At 51.8% G+C, this 14,232-nt stretch overlaps 3 protein-coding genes across 8 annotated transcripts in view; 1 reads left to right on the forward strand and 2 right to left on the reverse strand.

Moving 5' to 3' along the window:
* Map3k12 (mitogen-activated protein kinase kinase kinase 12) overlaps positions 1-4,678 on the reverse strand; it is an 18,148-nt gene extending 13,470 nt beyond the window's left edge. The window contains exon 1 of one of the 2 annotated variants that reach the window (XM_029469750.1): positions 4,462-4,678. The gene's annotated coding sequence lies outside the window, so the exon portion shown is untranslated. The remainder of the gene's footprint in view (positions 1-4,461) is intronic. The other variant, XM_029469747.1, reaches the window with a different exon arrangement.
* Positions 4,679-6,011: 1,333 nt separating this feature from the next.
* Tarbp2 (TARBP2 subunit of RISC loading complex) lies at positions 6,012-11,330 on the forward strand. Of its 5 annotated transcripts, none has more exons than XM_021184139.2 (9): positions 6,014-6,273; positions 6,793-6,962; positions 8,161-8,263; positions 8,807-8,899; positions 9,400-9,472; positions 9,657-9,774; positions 10,093-10,220; positions 10,511-10,712; positions 10,843-11,330. In XM_021184139.2, exons 1-9 carry the CDS (start codon positions 6,221-6,223, stop codon positions 10,998-11,000), a joined length of 1,098 nt encoding a protein of 365 aa, XP_021039798.1. In that variant the 5' UTR covers positions 6,014-6,220; the 3' UTR covers positions 11,001-11,330. The 5 variants fall into 5 exon arrangements, with proteins under 5 accessions (XP_029325613.1, XP_021039799.1, XP_021039798.1 ...); XM_021184142.2 differs by lacking the exon at positions 6,014-6,273 and adding an exon at positions 6,386-6,515; XM_021184141.2 differs by lacking the exon at positions 6,014-6,273 and adding an exon at positions 7,390-7,535 and having other exon boundaries at positions 6,877-6,962.
* A 96-nt stretch (positions 11,331-11,426) lies between these two features.
* Npff (neuropeptide FF-amide peptide precursor) lies at positions 11,427-13,919 on the reverse strand. The gene is made up of 3 exons (XM_021182997.2): positions 12,162-13,919; positions 11,787-11,926; positions 11,427-11,684 (listed from the first exon to the last, which is right to left on the reverse strand). The coding sequence occupies exons 1-3, from the start codon at positions 12,255-12,257 to the stop codon at positions 11,582-11,584; spliced, it is 339 nt and encodes a 112-aa protein (XP_021038656.1). The 5' UTR covers positions 12,258-13,919; the 3' UTR covers positions 11,427-11,581.
* Between the last annotated feature and the right edge of the window lie 313 nt (positions 13,920-14,232).

A 14,232-nucleotide genomic window follows, 5' to 3' on the forward strand; every position in this document is an offset into this window, starting at 1 on the left:
GAACTCACTTTGTAGACCAGGCTGGCCTCGAACTCAGAAATCCGCCTGCCTCTGCCTCCCAAGTGCTGGGATTAAAGGCGTGCGCCACCACGCCCGGCCCGAATGCCCACTCTTTTAGGCCTTATTTTTAAATAGGGAGTTACCTCTTGAGAACTGGGGGAACATAGATCCCCAGGTTCTCCCCTGTCAGGCCCAGAGGTTCCCTATTATCACACTTCTGCCAGTAAGGTGGACAGTGAGGGGACTGGGGGGGGGGGGGCTGCTCAGGGAGAAGGGTTGATGAAGCAGCCTTGCCTTATGTCCCGTCTCTGTGAGACTCCTACCTGGCCTTAAGGGCAGAAGAGGGGTAGGAGAAGGAAAGAGGGTACAGTGAACTGTGCTGGCCATTTTCCTAGATCTGTTCTGTCTTTCCAACTAGCTAGACACCACGTCTTTGTGGATTCAAGGGAGACCAGCTCTCCTGTTTAATCAGAAGAAAGGGGGACTTGGTCTCTGACCTTTTGCTACCCCGGGACCAATGTCACTTTTAGGTTTCAGTGGTCATGTGACAACAGACATGCTGGAGATGCCATATTTGCTGTCTTGCTTCTGCAAACTGCAGGGAAGGCCTGGAGTCCTGCACCTCGTTCTTACCCCCTAGCTGGTTCCCTGTGGTTAATGAAGAAATAATGTCAGCCCTTCTGATGGCATGGCTGAAATTAGCTCTCATCCTTGCTCAGATCATAAAAGCAGAGAGCAGGACCAGTATGTCATGGGTCACAGTGTCTCTCCGACAGTAAGTCAAGCATGGAAGAAGCTGAATATATAGAACCAGAACTGAATTTGCATTTAAAACTATCTGAAAGTAACCATGTGAGCTAAGATATACCTGTAAACAGAGAGGCTAAGGCAGGTGGATCTTGGGTCCAAGGCCAACCTAAGCTACATAGTGAGACCTTGTCTTAAAAAACGTAACAGAGGGGCTGGAGAGATGGCTCAATGTTTAAGAGCACTGACTGCTCTTCCAGAGGTCCTGAGTTCAAATCCCAGCAACCACATGGCAGGTTACAAGCTCTCTTCTGTCTGAAGACAGTGTACCCACATCAATAAATCTAAATAAATAAATAAATAAATAAATAATAACAGGGAAGGGGGTTGGAGAGATGGCTCAGTGGTTAAAAGCACTGGCTGCTTTTCCAGAGTTAACTCGGTTCAATCTCCAGCACCCATATAGCAGTTCGTGACTAATTCCAGTTCCAGAAGATCTGACACTCACACAAACATATATTAAGGCAGAACACCAATGTCTGTAAATTTGAAAAAATTAATAAAAAGGTAACAGGTGAAATTATGGATGCTTCAACTCTTCCTTAAATAAGATGGCGCCTCAAATAGCACAACCCAGACTTGAACTCCTTCTGTCTCTTCTCCCAAGTGCTAAGATTGCAGGCATGTACCACAAGTTGGTTACCAACTCTCTTCTTTTGGCGTGTCTATATTATTTCAGTAATAATGTTGAATTTCCTTTATCATAAAAGATGATGGTTTTGTTTTTACATGTTTTTTAATTCATGCCCCTGGTCTAGGCATGAGAGAGCCATAGGCCTCAGGACCAGCAGAGGCCGGGGCTGCTTCTGATTGGCTAGGTGACCTATAGTATATAAGGTCTGCTAACAAAGCTGTTCTGCATCTAAAAGTGGACAGTGGCACCTATATCATTCATACATGAGGTTGTGGGATAGGCCCAGCTCTAGCCACATGCTGACTTCTTTCCTTGTGTGTGTGTGTGTGTGTGTGTGNGAGAGAGAGAGAGAGAGAGAGAGAGAGAGAGAGAGAGAGAGAGAGAGAGAGAGAGAGAGAGAGAGAAAGAGATGGGTGGGTGGGGCTCTCATTATGTAGCCGTGGCTAGGTTGGAGCTTGATGTGTGGACCAGGCTAGTCTTAGAGATCTGCCAGCCTCTGCACTCCGGGGTCCTAGATTAAAGGTGTTTGCTGTCAGGCCGTGCCAGGCCTCAAAGTCCTGATCCTCCTTGCATTTTTGACTTTTTAGCCCACTGATTACTGAAACACGAACGCCACCAAGACTATCTAATGGGTCTTGAATAACTAAGTCATTTCAGTGTCCTCATCCCTAAAGCTACGACAGCGAAACTTGATGACGTTATAGGCATCACTGAAGTAACCAAAACAAGTTTTCGGCCTGGAACCTGGCACACAGGATGCACTCTATAGACAGCAACCATGATGTTTCACACAAAGTACATAGAAAAAAATATTTTTCTTTTTGAAACAAGGTATTATGTCACCCAGACTGGCCTTGAACTTGCAATGTGGTGAAATATGACCGTGAACTCCTGCCTTTACTTTCCCAGTGTAGGAGAAAGTGAAGTTCTATGGCAGGCTGGCTTTATGCTAGGGATGGAACCCAGGGTCTTGTCTTTGCTTCTTGCATGCATGTTTGTCAGGCCTTTACCACCTGAACCACCACTAGACCCTGATACAAAGTTGTCTTTTCTTTTTAGTTTGCTGAGACAGACTCAATGTAGTCTTGACTACCCTGAAACTTGTTGTGTAGACAGGCTGGCTTTGAACTCACAGAGATCCACTTGTCTCCACCTGCCTCCACTGTGCTGAGGCTTCTACCAGCCACCATTCTCTGCGCTTCCTTTGTTTACCTCCTCAAGACAAGAGGTAATAATGAGGAAGAAAGGGAGGTAGAGAACCAGCTGGGAAAAAAAAAAAAAAAAAGGAAAATAAAGAAAAATTCGACCTGCCAGGCCTGTCAGCACAGGCCTCAAAGGCTCAGCTATTTAAGAGGCTGAGGCAGGAGAATTTAAAGTTCAAGTTTAAGAATTTAAAGTTTAAGTACCTGAGAGGTAACTTAGTGGCACTGTGTCTCAAAAATTTTGAAAACAAACAAACAAACAACCTGATGGTTCTAGTTTGGTGGTAGAAAGCTTGCCCAGAATGTAGGCTCTGGGGTCAATTCCTAATACCATAAATAAATAGATAAAACTGAAGAACAGGGCTCTTCTCTGGAGCTCCCTACTCCCCAGAACAGCATGGCCCCTAATCCTGGTTCACACATGACCGGGCTTTCATGGGGGCAAATGGACAAACTCTCCTAAAGCCACCATGTCCTCTGCTGGCATCCTTTCAATGGACTCTAGAAAAGCTGCCACTTCCCATTCTCTTACTCCCTTGGCCTGGGCAGCAAAGGCAGAGGTGGGTGCTGGAATTTCGTGTCCTCTATCATTTTATTATTAACCCCCACTCCCAGAGACTCAGAGCAGTAACTGCTTTTTACAGGGTTTTGCTCTTGTGAAGAAGTCTAGGAAACCCCAGCCACACCTTCCATCTTCCACCTCCGCCCACCAACGATCTAGGACTTGGCAAGTATTGGACCTTGGGGTCTTCCTGGAAGTCAACAGTTGGTTGGACCCAACTTGGGGCCCAGATAACTTTCCATGAGAGATGGCAGCGCTCTACTAATGTCTGGACAGCAAGGCCCAGAGGGAACTTGGGCTGTTTCCTTTCCAAATTCTTGCTACTGGTGTAAGCTTGGGATGACCCTCTGCCTGAAAACCACGGAGCGGCCGGGAGAATCAGAAGAGAGTTTAGAGTGAGGCTCCAGGTGCCTGGGGTGTGTGAGACCTCATGTGCATGCTCTTTTGGTTGAAGGCCAAAGAGGCAGAAGACAGAGAGCCACAAGGCTCCTCCCTGCAGCCCTACTACTGTTTATGGAACCCACCCCCCTTCTCTTTCCACCCTCAGCCAAAGCCTTGCCTACCAAGATTGTAAGCCAAGGAGTTTGGTGAGTGTGTGAGAAAAAGGGAGGTTTGTGAAGCGCCTGACTAGGGAAATGGGTTAAGGAAACCAGAGGAGAGCGGGCAGAAGAGAGAGAAAACCACATCCAAATGGAGGAGGGGGTGCAACAGCTGGACCGGAGGATAGGAAATGCCACAGCTGGAGATTAGAGGGATTACAGATGGAAGGGGGAGAGGGCCCTGCTAGGGCATGCAGGTGTAGGTGCAGCCTAATTTTCAGGTAGAGCCTATTAGGTGCAGGAGTGGGGGAGGGGGGGCGGTGGGTATATTAGGCCTTGCCCTTCCATCCCTTCCCTGGAGAGGGCCACAACTCTCCCTCCTCTCTAGGTCCTGAGGTTGAGGAGGAGAGGACGTGCTCTTGCCCGCTGTCCTTTAGGTCTTCCCCTAGCCACCCTCATCCTCGCATAATCCACCACAGCTTTGGAGGCTCTTGATCTCCAAGCTGGGCCGCCGCATCCCTCAGCTTCGCCCCGTTCCTTCCTATCTCCAGGCGTCGGGTCCAGGGCTCTAGTTCCTTCATCCCACAGCTTCAGCATCCTTGAGTCACCTCCTCCCCCACCACGCCACAATTGTATCCCGACCCTCCCTTCACGCCAGGATCCCAAGACCCGAACCCATCCCTGTCCCCCACCCCCACAAGTCGCCCAGGCTCTCACCTCGGGGGCTCCGCGGCCGCAGCACAAAAGGCGGCGCTGCTGCAGCTCCGCTCCGGATGCTGCTCCCGCCTCCTCCTCCTCCTCCTCCTTCCCTCCTCCCCCCGTTGCCCTCCACCGGACCTGGAGAGCTGTCACCGGCGATGCTCGTGTGGAACTCAGGTGCACGGGTGTCAGCCCCAGCCTTTAGCCCCCACCCCCTACTCTAAGCCCCGTCCCCACTCGACTTGAACTCCCGCTCCTTCCAAGGCCCCCGCCCCTGGCCCCCCGGGACGGACACGCCCTGAGCGGGGGATGCTGCGCTGGAGTCGCCGGCCTCTTAAAGGAGCCCGTGGCTGCCATCCGGCGCGATCCAGGCTCCTTCCTGGAGGTGTTCTACGGCAGTCCCACTTTGGTCCTCATGCGGAATCTGTAGGAACCCCTTGTGACCTGTCTTACAGACTCTTTCCTACGCCCCGAGAGCGCAGTCCCTCAGTATACACAACGCTCTGGCACTGGTCCCTTGTCATACGGACATCTGCAGCTGGCCTTCCCTCGTCGCTGCTCCATTTTCACCCAATTGGAATACACCCAGTCGTAGGTCCCTTCCCACCTCAGTGCTCCTGGATGACCGATCGCTCGTTTTCATTACAGATTCCTCTTACCTTTAACCCTATTCCTTTCTAGCCAGACATCTCATCCTAGACCCATTTTTAAAAAAACACTCTTTGAATCACGTTTTTCGTGGTATCACTTTCTCCTTCTGTCCAAGGTCACAAGATTTCCCCCATTTCTTTCACTCTGGTGGTATCAAGGCTTTGGGGAGCCAAAGGTACTCGTTAAGCTCTGCGCGTATTTAGTTCGTTAATTATTCCTGTGCTCTTTCAGCTGAGACTAAACACAGGAGAAGGTCCATCTAATGATTCTCGGGACAGTTAAAAAAGAGGTTCTCTAGGGCCGATCTAAAGAGGCACGAACCCTGACAGGCTGCGTGGAGTTAGTGAAGAGAGGCGAAAGACAAGCCACAGAAAAGCAACGGATTTTTTGACACGGAGGGCTGAGAAGCTTACGCTACAGCCTGGGAGGCCGAGCCTGAAGAGAACTCCGGACTTACAAAACCCCAGAGCTCTGGGGTGGGGGTGGCCAGGTAAGGCACACCCTCTGGGGCAGCAAAAGGACCTCGGCCAATCACAGCCTTTCCTCAAGGAGAAGGCTACACCTTTCCTCGTCTCCGCCCTCTGGGCCAAGTGACCAATCTGCAAGAGCCTACAGGAAGTCGCTCTCAGTATAGCCAATAAAGCAGCGAAGCCCGCAGCAGCGCCCAGATGACGCGCTGGCGCCTGGGTTCTGTAGTTCTCTCAGGAAGACAGCCCTTACCGTCCCGCTCCTGGCCGCCTACACGCAGCTAATACGCATGCTCACAGTGTCAGCTTGGGAGGAGGCGGTGCGCAAGGAGGAAGGCGGGGTGACATTAGAATTCCCCCCCACCCCCCAAAACCAATCCACTCGTAGTAGCTTGGAAAGCTTCCGCCGAGGGTCTGCTCCTCCCAGAAGGCGGTGCAGATGCCCGGGCGAGCCTCGCTGAGGGTTGTGGGGCGGGTAGCTCGGATTCATAAGAAGACACAAGGAGCCGAGTGGGCGGGGGACTCCAGATCCCAGCATGCCCCGCGGCGGGCCCTACCGGCCGCGACTCCGGGCTTGGCCCCGGCCCTAGCTCGTCGGCGGTGTACTGGGGTGCGTGGAGGCTGTAGTCACGGTGGCGCCCGCGGGGACGGAGGAGGGAATGAGTGAAGAGGATCAGGGCTCCGGCACTACTACAGGCTGCGGGCTGCCCAGGTGAGCTTCCTCGCTTGGATTCCTGAAGGACGAAAAGTGTGAGGTGGTGCGGAGGGGCAGCGGCGCGGCCCCAGCATGCACCTGGCCTGAGGGTTGTTCCCAGCAAGCACTGGGGTAGTGGGCAGAGGTTCCCGGCATGCACTGGGGCTGTGGCCAACGCCTCCAGCTCTAGTTTGGGGTTGGCTTGATTCCCAGATTGCACTGGAGCCCTGGGCTTTATGCCCCGACGTCCAGTGTATTTGGTGGGTACTGGGTTCCCGAATTGTATTGTGCCGGGGGAAATGCACGTCCAACCAGCACCACGGCACAGGATCCCTCGCCTTAACTGAGAACAGTACATTCTCCACTTGCCTTGGGACCTTGCTTTCCCTCATGCACCTTAACTTTTAACCCAGCCAATGGATGCTATACTGCCTGGGAATTCATGGACCCTATAATGTGGCTAGGTCTAATGTGACAGTGATTTACCAGGTGGGTGCCGAAAGGGGAAGTGTGATGTTGGTCTGTGCCCCTTCCCAGCATAGAGCAAATGCTGGCCGCCAACCCGGGCAAGACCCCGATCAGCCTTCTTCAGGAGTATGGGACCAGAATAGGAAAGACGCCCGTGTACGACCTTCTCAAAGCCGAGGGCCAGGCCCATCAACCTAATTTCACCTTCCGGGTCACCGTTGGCGACACCAGCTGCACTGGTGAGGAAGGCCTGGGCAGCCTGGCTGGGGTGTGCATTCACAGGGCCCGTGGCTTAATATCATGCGATCACCTCACAGTCCTCTCCTTTAAAGCCAGGGAGGGATGGAGAGATTTCAGGGGGGAAAACCTGGATTGGAACAGGGCTGTGAGACGGTGGACGGGACCCGAGAGACTCACTGGCGAGAACAGGAAATGTCACAGAGATCTGCTACTTTATCACCCCAGAGGAAGAGTAAATGAGACATTGAACTCCTCGTGGGTATTAGGGGGAGCACATACTCTGCTAGCCTTCATGCCTCACATCAAACACGAAGAACTTAGTATGAGAAATTAAGTGGTAGGCTCCAGTTCACATGTAATAAGTGGCAGAGCAGAGTTTTGACTTCAGAACAGACCCTTAGTTGTCTCTATTTCCTATTTACCGAGGGAAGAGAAAACGGGAAAGAAAGACAGAGCAAAACATCCCTCTGCAGCCCACCAGTGCTGGAGCTCAGAAGTCCTGCCTGGCGCAGCTTAATTACGGGAGCTGACTGAAAGACGAGGGATGTTCAAGGCCCATTTCTGTTGCTGTAGTAAGGCTCCGAAACTAAAAGCAGTTTAGAGGAGGAAAAGGGTTGATAGGTTTACAGTTCAGGTTGCATTCATGACTAAGGGAAGCTAAGGAAGAAACTCACAGTATCAGTCAAGACCAAAGAAAATAATCCGATTCTTGCTACTTCTGACCGAGGAACTCACTTCACAGCCACAGAAGCACAGCAGGAACAATGGCAGATACTCCATGCTGGCTGGCTGGCTGGCTTATTTATACTTTACTAGATTTCTTACACAGTTCAGGACCACCTGCCTAGGGATGGTACCACAATAGTGGGTTGGGCATATCTGCATCAACTAACTATCAAGCCATCCCACCCCCTCACCCCCCAGACATGCCCTCAGGCCAGGCTTGACGTAGGCAATTCCTCAGTTAAGGCTCTCCTTTCAGATCCTTTTAGATCCTAGGTTGTGCCAAGTTGACTGTTAATGCTAACTAGGAAAAAGGCTAGTCCAACAATTAGTAGAACCCTTCCAGTTCTGACAGGGGAGGTTGGTCAGAGGGCTCTTCTCACTCCTTCTGGCTATGAGGAGATAGGCTGTGGGGGCTGGTTTCTCTGCTGTCCTGCTGGTGACCTCCAGTATTGCCCACACCCCTTTTCTTAGGTCAGGGCCCCAGCAAGAAGGCAGCCAAGCACAAGGCAGCTGAGGTGGCCCTCAAACACCTCAAAGGGGGGAGCATGCTGGAACCAGCCCTGGAGGACAGCAGGTGAGGGAGGAACAGCCAAGGCACACTAGAAGCCCGCTGAGAACCCAGGCCTCTGCACTACCTACTTCTCTCCCTAAGCCTGGTCTGGTGACTCTTGGCCACCCTCTCGTGGCCCCTTCCTGAGAATTTCCTCTGAAGCTGAACAGGGTGTTTCTAGAGTGCCTCAGAGTAATAGCCAGCCCCCTTTGATGGGTGGTGGCTGCTCTGGGGCATGAGAAAAGGGCATAGGGGGTGGAGGCTAAGACTGATAAAGTTGGTCCTGGCATGCCCCCTCTTTCTAGCAAGATGGCTTTCCCTCTTCCACATTCAGGTTGCAGCTTGTTGGGTAGGAAGAGACTCTTTTCTGAGCCCCCACCCTAACCTCAGTGCTTCTGAGCCAGTGTGGGGTCAGCAGAGGATCCCAGGAGGAAGAGCTGTTGCTGAGGCTCTCCGAGTCTGCATCAGGGGGAAGGAGTTCTCAGGGGATGGAAAGGTCAGAAGGACCTCACGCCCTCATTCCCTTCTACATGGGTGTGAATCCAAGACCTTCTTCCCCTCGGGAAGTTCTTTTTCTCTCCTAGACTCTTCACCACCTGAGGACACTCCTGTCGTTGCTGCAGAAGCTGCTGCTCCTGTTCCATCTGCTGTACTAACCAGGTATCTTGAGTCCCCTGACGTCTTGGAGGAAGGAGGGGATCTTGGCTTCTAGTTTCATAGCTCTTGGACCCAGGCAGGTCAGGATGAGGAAGCCTGAGAGTAAAGACAGACTGGTCTAATTGAAAAATGTGCACCAGCTGGTTGGTAAGCCTGAGCTAGGAGATAATTTATGATGATTAAATAGCCAAGCAACAAATTTAAACATCTTACAGGCTCCATGTTTGAGACCCAAAAGGTACTTCCAGGACTGACTGTACAGCTCCTTTACCTCCGTCACAGGGATATTGCTGAAGTATTTCCACATCTAAGTGCTCCTGGGAAGTAGCAGAGCCTCACTTGGTGGGATGTGGGGAGGGAGGAGCAAGGCTAGATGTTTGGACAGATAGCTGCCTGCCTGGTGAGGAATTGGGAGGTGGCAGTGGCTGGCATTTGATCCATGACCAGGACAGGAGGAACCTCTGCATTTTCCTCAGCACTGGCCTGGGCCCTTTTTTCTTTAGGAGCCCTCCCATGGAGATGCAGCCCCCTGTCTCTCCTCAGCAGTCTGAGTGCAACCCTGTCGGTGCTCTGCAGGTGTGCCTCGTCTTCATTGTCATGTGTGCTGTCTTCTCTGAAGTAGGGCTGAGGCAGGGGCGTGTGCACTTGTGGGTAGGGTGGTCCTCCTTCTCACTCAAAGGCAGAGGCTCTTGGTAGAAGGCCATTGGCTAAGGACCCTTTCCTCACTAAGCCTTGGACTCTCTTATGGTTTTCTTTCAAGGAGCTGGTGGTGCAGAAAGGCTGGCGTTTGCCAGAGTACATGGTGACCCAGGAGTCTGGGCCTGCTCACCGCAAAGAGTTCACCATGACTTGCCGGGTGGAGCGTTTCATTGAGATTGGTAACTGGGGAAAAGGGGGTTCACTCACCTTCTCTCTTTGCCACACTGTAACCCCAAGCACAAGGAGGTTCTTTGCCTGGCTGTGCTCTGTCCCAGCTTCCTTTGCTTTGCAGGTCCTTGCTCAGCTCCTGCCTTCCTGTCTCTCCTTTGTCCCTGCCCATCTTTCCCCCTCTTATCTGGCTCACCAACTCCTCAGTTAAAAAAAACAGGCCTTGAGCTCCTCCTCTTTGCAGTGGTATCTCATTGGGTGTTAACCTAGAGGGAAAGCATCGGTCTGTTAGGAATCCCCAAGTTGAACAATTCCTTCCCCACCCTCAGGCAGTGGCACTTCCAAAAAGCTGGCAAAGCGTAACGCAGCAGCTAAGATGCTCCTTCGAGTACACACCGTACCTCTGGACGCCCGGGATGGCAATGAGGCAGAGCCTGATGACGATCATTTTTCCATTGTAAGTGGCTTGTGTGGGCTCGCCATGTGGTTCCCACTGCAGGACGTGGTGCGGGTTGGGTCTCTGGTTTGGAAGTGAGTATGGACCTGCTTTCCTTCCCAGGGCTCCTTGAACCTGTGAGCCCAGCAGTCCCCCCTCAGCCTATATGTAGGGGCACTAGTGAAAGCTGGCCTAGGGCAAAGCCCCTATAGGCAACTTTTCCTGGGATGAGGAAGGCTGCCAGGAGTCAGAGCATACCTAGTTCTTGGGTCCCACAGTCCTTAGCTGTTTTCTCACTCTTGTCTCATTAGGGCGTGAGCTCCCGCCTGGATGGACTGAGGAATCGTGGGCCAGGCTGCACCTGGGATTCCTTGCGGAATTCTGTGGGAGAAAAGATCCTGTCCCTCCGCAGTTGCTCCGTGGGTTCTCTAGGGGCTCTGGGCTCTGCCTGCTGCAGTGTCCTCAGTGAGCTCTCTGAGGAGCAGGCTTTCCATGTCAGCTATCTGGATATTGGTATGGCCAACTAGAGACTGGGGATGGAGGGGACTGGATCAAAGCAAGTATAAAGGAGTTGGGAGATGGGTGATGTGTACACTGGTGCCCCCTCCCCACCAGTGCCTCCCTTCTCTTTCTTGGTTTCCAGAGGAACTGAGCCTGAGTGGGCTCTGCCAGTGCCTAGTGGAACTGTCCACCCAGCCAGCCACTGTGTGTTATGGTTCTGCAACCACCAGGGAGGCAGCCCGAGGTGATGCTGCTCACCGCGCCCTACAGTACCTCAGGATCATGGCGGGTAGCAAGTAGCATCCCACTGCAGTGATGGATATGCATCTTTTACTTCTTGCTCCTTCTGCCCCTGGGTCCATGTATCCACCTAGCTCTGGTACCCTCCAGAGGTGCCATCTCTACCTCTGACACAGCCTGTCTGCCTTGAGACTGAGGAAGGCACAGGCAAGCAAGGAGCCATGAACCATAGGGCCCCAGCCAGCACAGGATTTGTCCTCATTCCGTGGGTGATGAATCTATTGGAGTCCTGAATAAATGCTGCTCTTTGGCTTCCTAAATCCTGCTCTCTCTGGCCTTGGGTCATGAGGGTATAAGGAATAAACATGGTGAGCTTGTTCTCCTTTTGAACCCCTTGTTCTTTTTTGTTACCGACAGGAGGCAAGGTGCAGTAGCCTTGGGGATCCTTAACAGCAGAATGGCTGGAGACTGATTGAGTGGAGGTGAAGCAGGGCTACAGCTATTGCCCTTGGGCTCCCACCCGTTCCCTGACAGTCTTGTCCAAACACAGGGATTCTGAAGCCAGCCGAGCCATTTTTATTTGGGGGCACACAGGGGACATGGGGAAGTGGTTTTACATGCAGGCATCACAGCAAACGATGCTACTTCTTCCCAAAGCGCTGAGGAGCGGCCAGGCTCCAGAACTGGCTGGCCTGCGGATTTAGCTGTTCCTTCCTCCAGGACCCCCATGCACTTCTGCCAAACCTTAAGAGAGATTCATCCTTAGTTGGCACTCCCTCCATCTCACCTTCCCTCACATCTTCCTCTGCCCTCCACCCTTCTCAGCCTCTTCCCTTTGGAACTTACCTCTGGGGCTGAAACAGGAAGGCTGGGCTCCTTCTAGGTGTGTCCATGGCCTGGAGCAGAACACGCAAGAGGGACCCAGGAGTCTGGATCCTGTCTGGAATGTGGGCATACTGTGGTGGGTGGGGTCCCTTATCTTCTCCCTGTGATGAGAGCGTGGCAGGGAAGGAACCTGGCAGTGTCTTGTACACTGAAGACATGGAGGGGAAGAATGGCTTCTAGGGGAAACTTGCGTGGGCTGAGAAGCCATTTCCTTCCCTTAGAAGCCAGACTTTTTGAAGACCTTAGCAGCCTGGGGAATACTAAACCCTGTATCATAAGTTTCAGCTGAAGGAGAGATGGCGGCTGGGTGGATGGGGCAGCAGGATGTTCACTCACTGCAAAGACTTGGTCTTCACCCCAGCTTCCTGCCTCTTCAGTGTGGCCCCAGTTCAGCAGTAGCAGCAGCAGCAGAGCAGCCCACTTGGAGTCCATGCTGCCATCTGCCTCCTGAGTGGCCCACGGTCTTCTTATACCTGATGTCCCTACCCCCACCTCACCAGCAGCCTGGGGGGAAATCTAGACAAGCAATGGAAATGCATGGCTCTATTAAGAGCCGCCTGGGACCCCCCCTCCCATACTCCCCTGGGGACTCTCTGCTCTTAGCTTCCTCCCCCCCAGCCTAAGCCTGGAGTTATATAGACTTTATTAGATGCATAAATCTTGTCTCCGGAGCTCAGGAAGCATCATTAATTGCAGACAGTTTGTCAGAGTTAGGCCCTGGGGGAACCTTAGAAGAACTTCCAATCCTTCAACAGATTGGAGACGCTTCAATTGATCACCTCTTGTTCCTGACTGGAGAAACTCCTATCAGAATTGGGCACTATGTCCTGGATGGGAAGGAACTAGTGTTAAGTGCAGGCTAGGGTGAACCAGCTTGGTACCTACTCCTGCCTGGAATGGGTGGTCAGGACCACAGCCCCATTTCAGTCCCCACTGCTTCTAGTCAGGTTAAATGTGGGTTCACTACCCTTTAAGATTTACCTGTGAATAGTTAAGTGAGAGATAGGAGACTTTTGGGAGCCTTACTGAGTAGAGGTGGCCTGTAAATTTTGTGGACAGGCCCATCTTTGCAAGATAACTGGGGAATGGGCCTCCACAGCTGAAACTCTGCTGCCACCTTGTGGCCACTACTCTTCACTGCCACGTCCAGCCATTTCCCTTTCCATACATTTTGTCTAGGACTTCAGGACCTAGTTCTTTGGGGTCCAGAATTGTGACATTGTTCCAGTTCCCTCTGGTCAGCATGGGCTCTGCCTGGTTCTGGTTCTAATATACTACTGGAGCTGGTGACTAGGGTTCTGCTTTAGGGACAGACAATCACTCCAGGTCAGGGAGGGTCCTTTAAAGGCGCTAGTCCTAACCTCACTTGCAAATCAAGGTGTCAGAGTACCATGTCTCTAGCCTAAAGAGAAGAAGGACTGTCGGGGTTCTACCCCATGAGCAAAGCAAGCTGCTCACACTCTTTTTTTCCTCATTTACATATGGGAACAGTAAAATGAATTACTTGCTAGGAGAAACATTTGGGGTGCATTTTGTAGGAAAGCACAGACCCGGTGTTTTCAAAATGTCAACTGTGATTCCCTTTGCCGTCCTCCCACTCCAGTCCTGGGGAACTTACCATCTCCAGAGAGTGCTGAGTGGGCTTTAGCTTCTTGGTGGCCTCTACCAGAGGTCCTAGCTTGTTCAATGGAGTCTCAGATGATCTCTCAGTCCATATGTAAAAGCCCCTCACATATTTGGAGACATACCATGTATCCACATCTTCTTTGCTCAACGGGGAAGTACTTTATTGGAACCAACTTACATTTTAGGTTTGTGGATAAGTGGCATTTTAAAATTTCTTTCTTGGGAATCAAATCCAAATGAAGAGCCTTGTGTATGGTAGGCAGGTGTTCTACTGCAGAGGGAGACCTTCTAGATCAGGTTTCTGATGTTCTACAATACAATGCATTCAGGCTTGGGTGAACCTTTCTGTAAGGTTTGTCTCAAGATTTTCCTGTAGAGCTTGTCATGCATTATAGTTGAAATAGTTCACTGCTGCTTTTGTTGTGGGTCTTCTCGGTTTCTCTCCCCACCTCTCTCTTTTCCTGTTTCCACCGTGTGTGTGAGATGTGTGTGTGTGAAACAGGTGTCACCATTTAGCCTTGGCTGGCCTAGAATTTACTATGTAGACTAGGATGCCTCTGCCTCCCAAGTGCTGGGATTAAAGGTGTGTGTCACAGTGCCCAGCTTGTGTGGTTTTCTAAGACTGGGACTCTGTATGTAGCCCAATATGCTGGCCTCTGTTTTTAATTTCTCAAGTGCTGGGATTACAGATGTACACCACCATACCTGGCAGAAATTTCGTATTTTATCTTTGCTCTCGAAATTCACTCTGTGACTTCAGAGGCAGGCTGATCTTTGAGTC

The sequence above is a fragment of the Mus caroli genome, chromosome 15 (genome assembly GCF_900094665.2).
Source record: "Mus caroli chromosome 15, CAROLI_EIJ_v1.1, whole genome shotgun sequence".
Taxonomy (NCBI): Eukaryota; Metazoa; Chordata; class Mammalia; order Rodentia; family Muridae; genus Mus; species Mus caroli.

What these genes read in the sequence shown, in the direction of transcription:
- Npff (XM_021182997.2), bottom strand. Translation starts at nt 12,257, where the DNA reads ATGGACTCCAAGTGGGCTGCTCTGCTGCTGCTGCTACTGCTGAACTGG. An exon ending in GTGAAGACCAAGTCTTTGCA is followed by an intron (nt 11,927 to 12,161) that starts GTGAGTGAACAT and finishes CTCTCATCACAG; the next exon opens with GGAGAAGATAAGGGACCCCA. An exon ending in TTCCTGTTTCAGCCCCAGAG is followed by an intron (nt 11,685 to 11,786) that starts GTAAGTTCCAAA and finishes ATCTCTCTTAAG; the next exon opens with GTTTGGCAGAAGTGCATGGG.
- Tarbp2 (XM_021184139.2), top strand. Translation starts at nt 6,221, where the DNA reads ATGAGTGAAGAGGATCAGGGCTCCGGCACTACTACAGGCTGCGGGCTG. An exon ending in TGGCGACACCAGCTGCACTG is followed by an intron (nt 6,963 to 8,160) that starts GTGAGGAAGGCC and finishes CCCTTTTCTTAG; the next exon opens with GTCAGGGCCCCAGCAAGAAG. An exon ending in CCAGCCCTGGAGGACAGCAG is followed by an intron (nt 8,264 to 8,806) that starts GTGAGGGAGGAA and finishes CCCCTCGGGAAG; the next exon opens with TTCTTTTTCTCTCCTAGACT.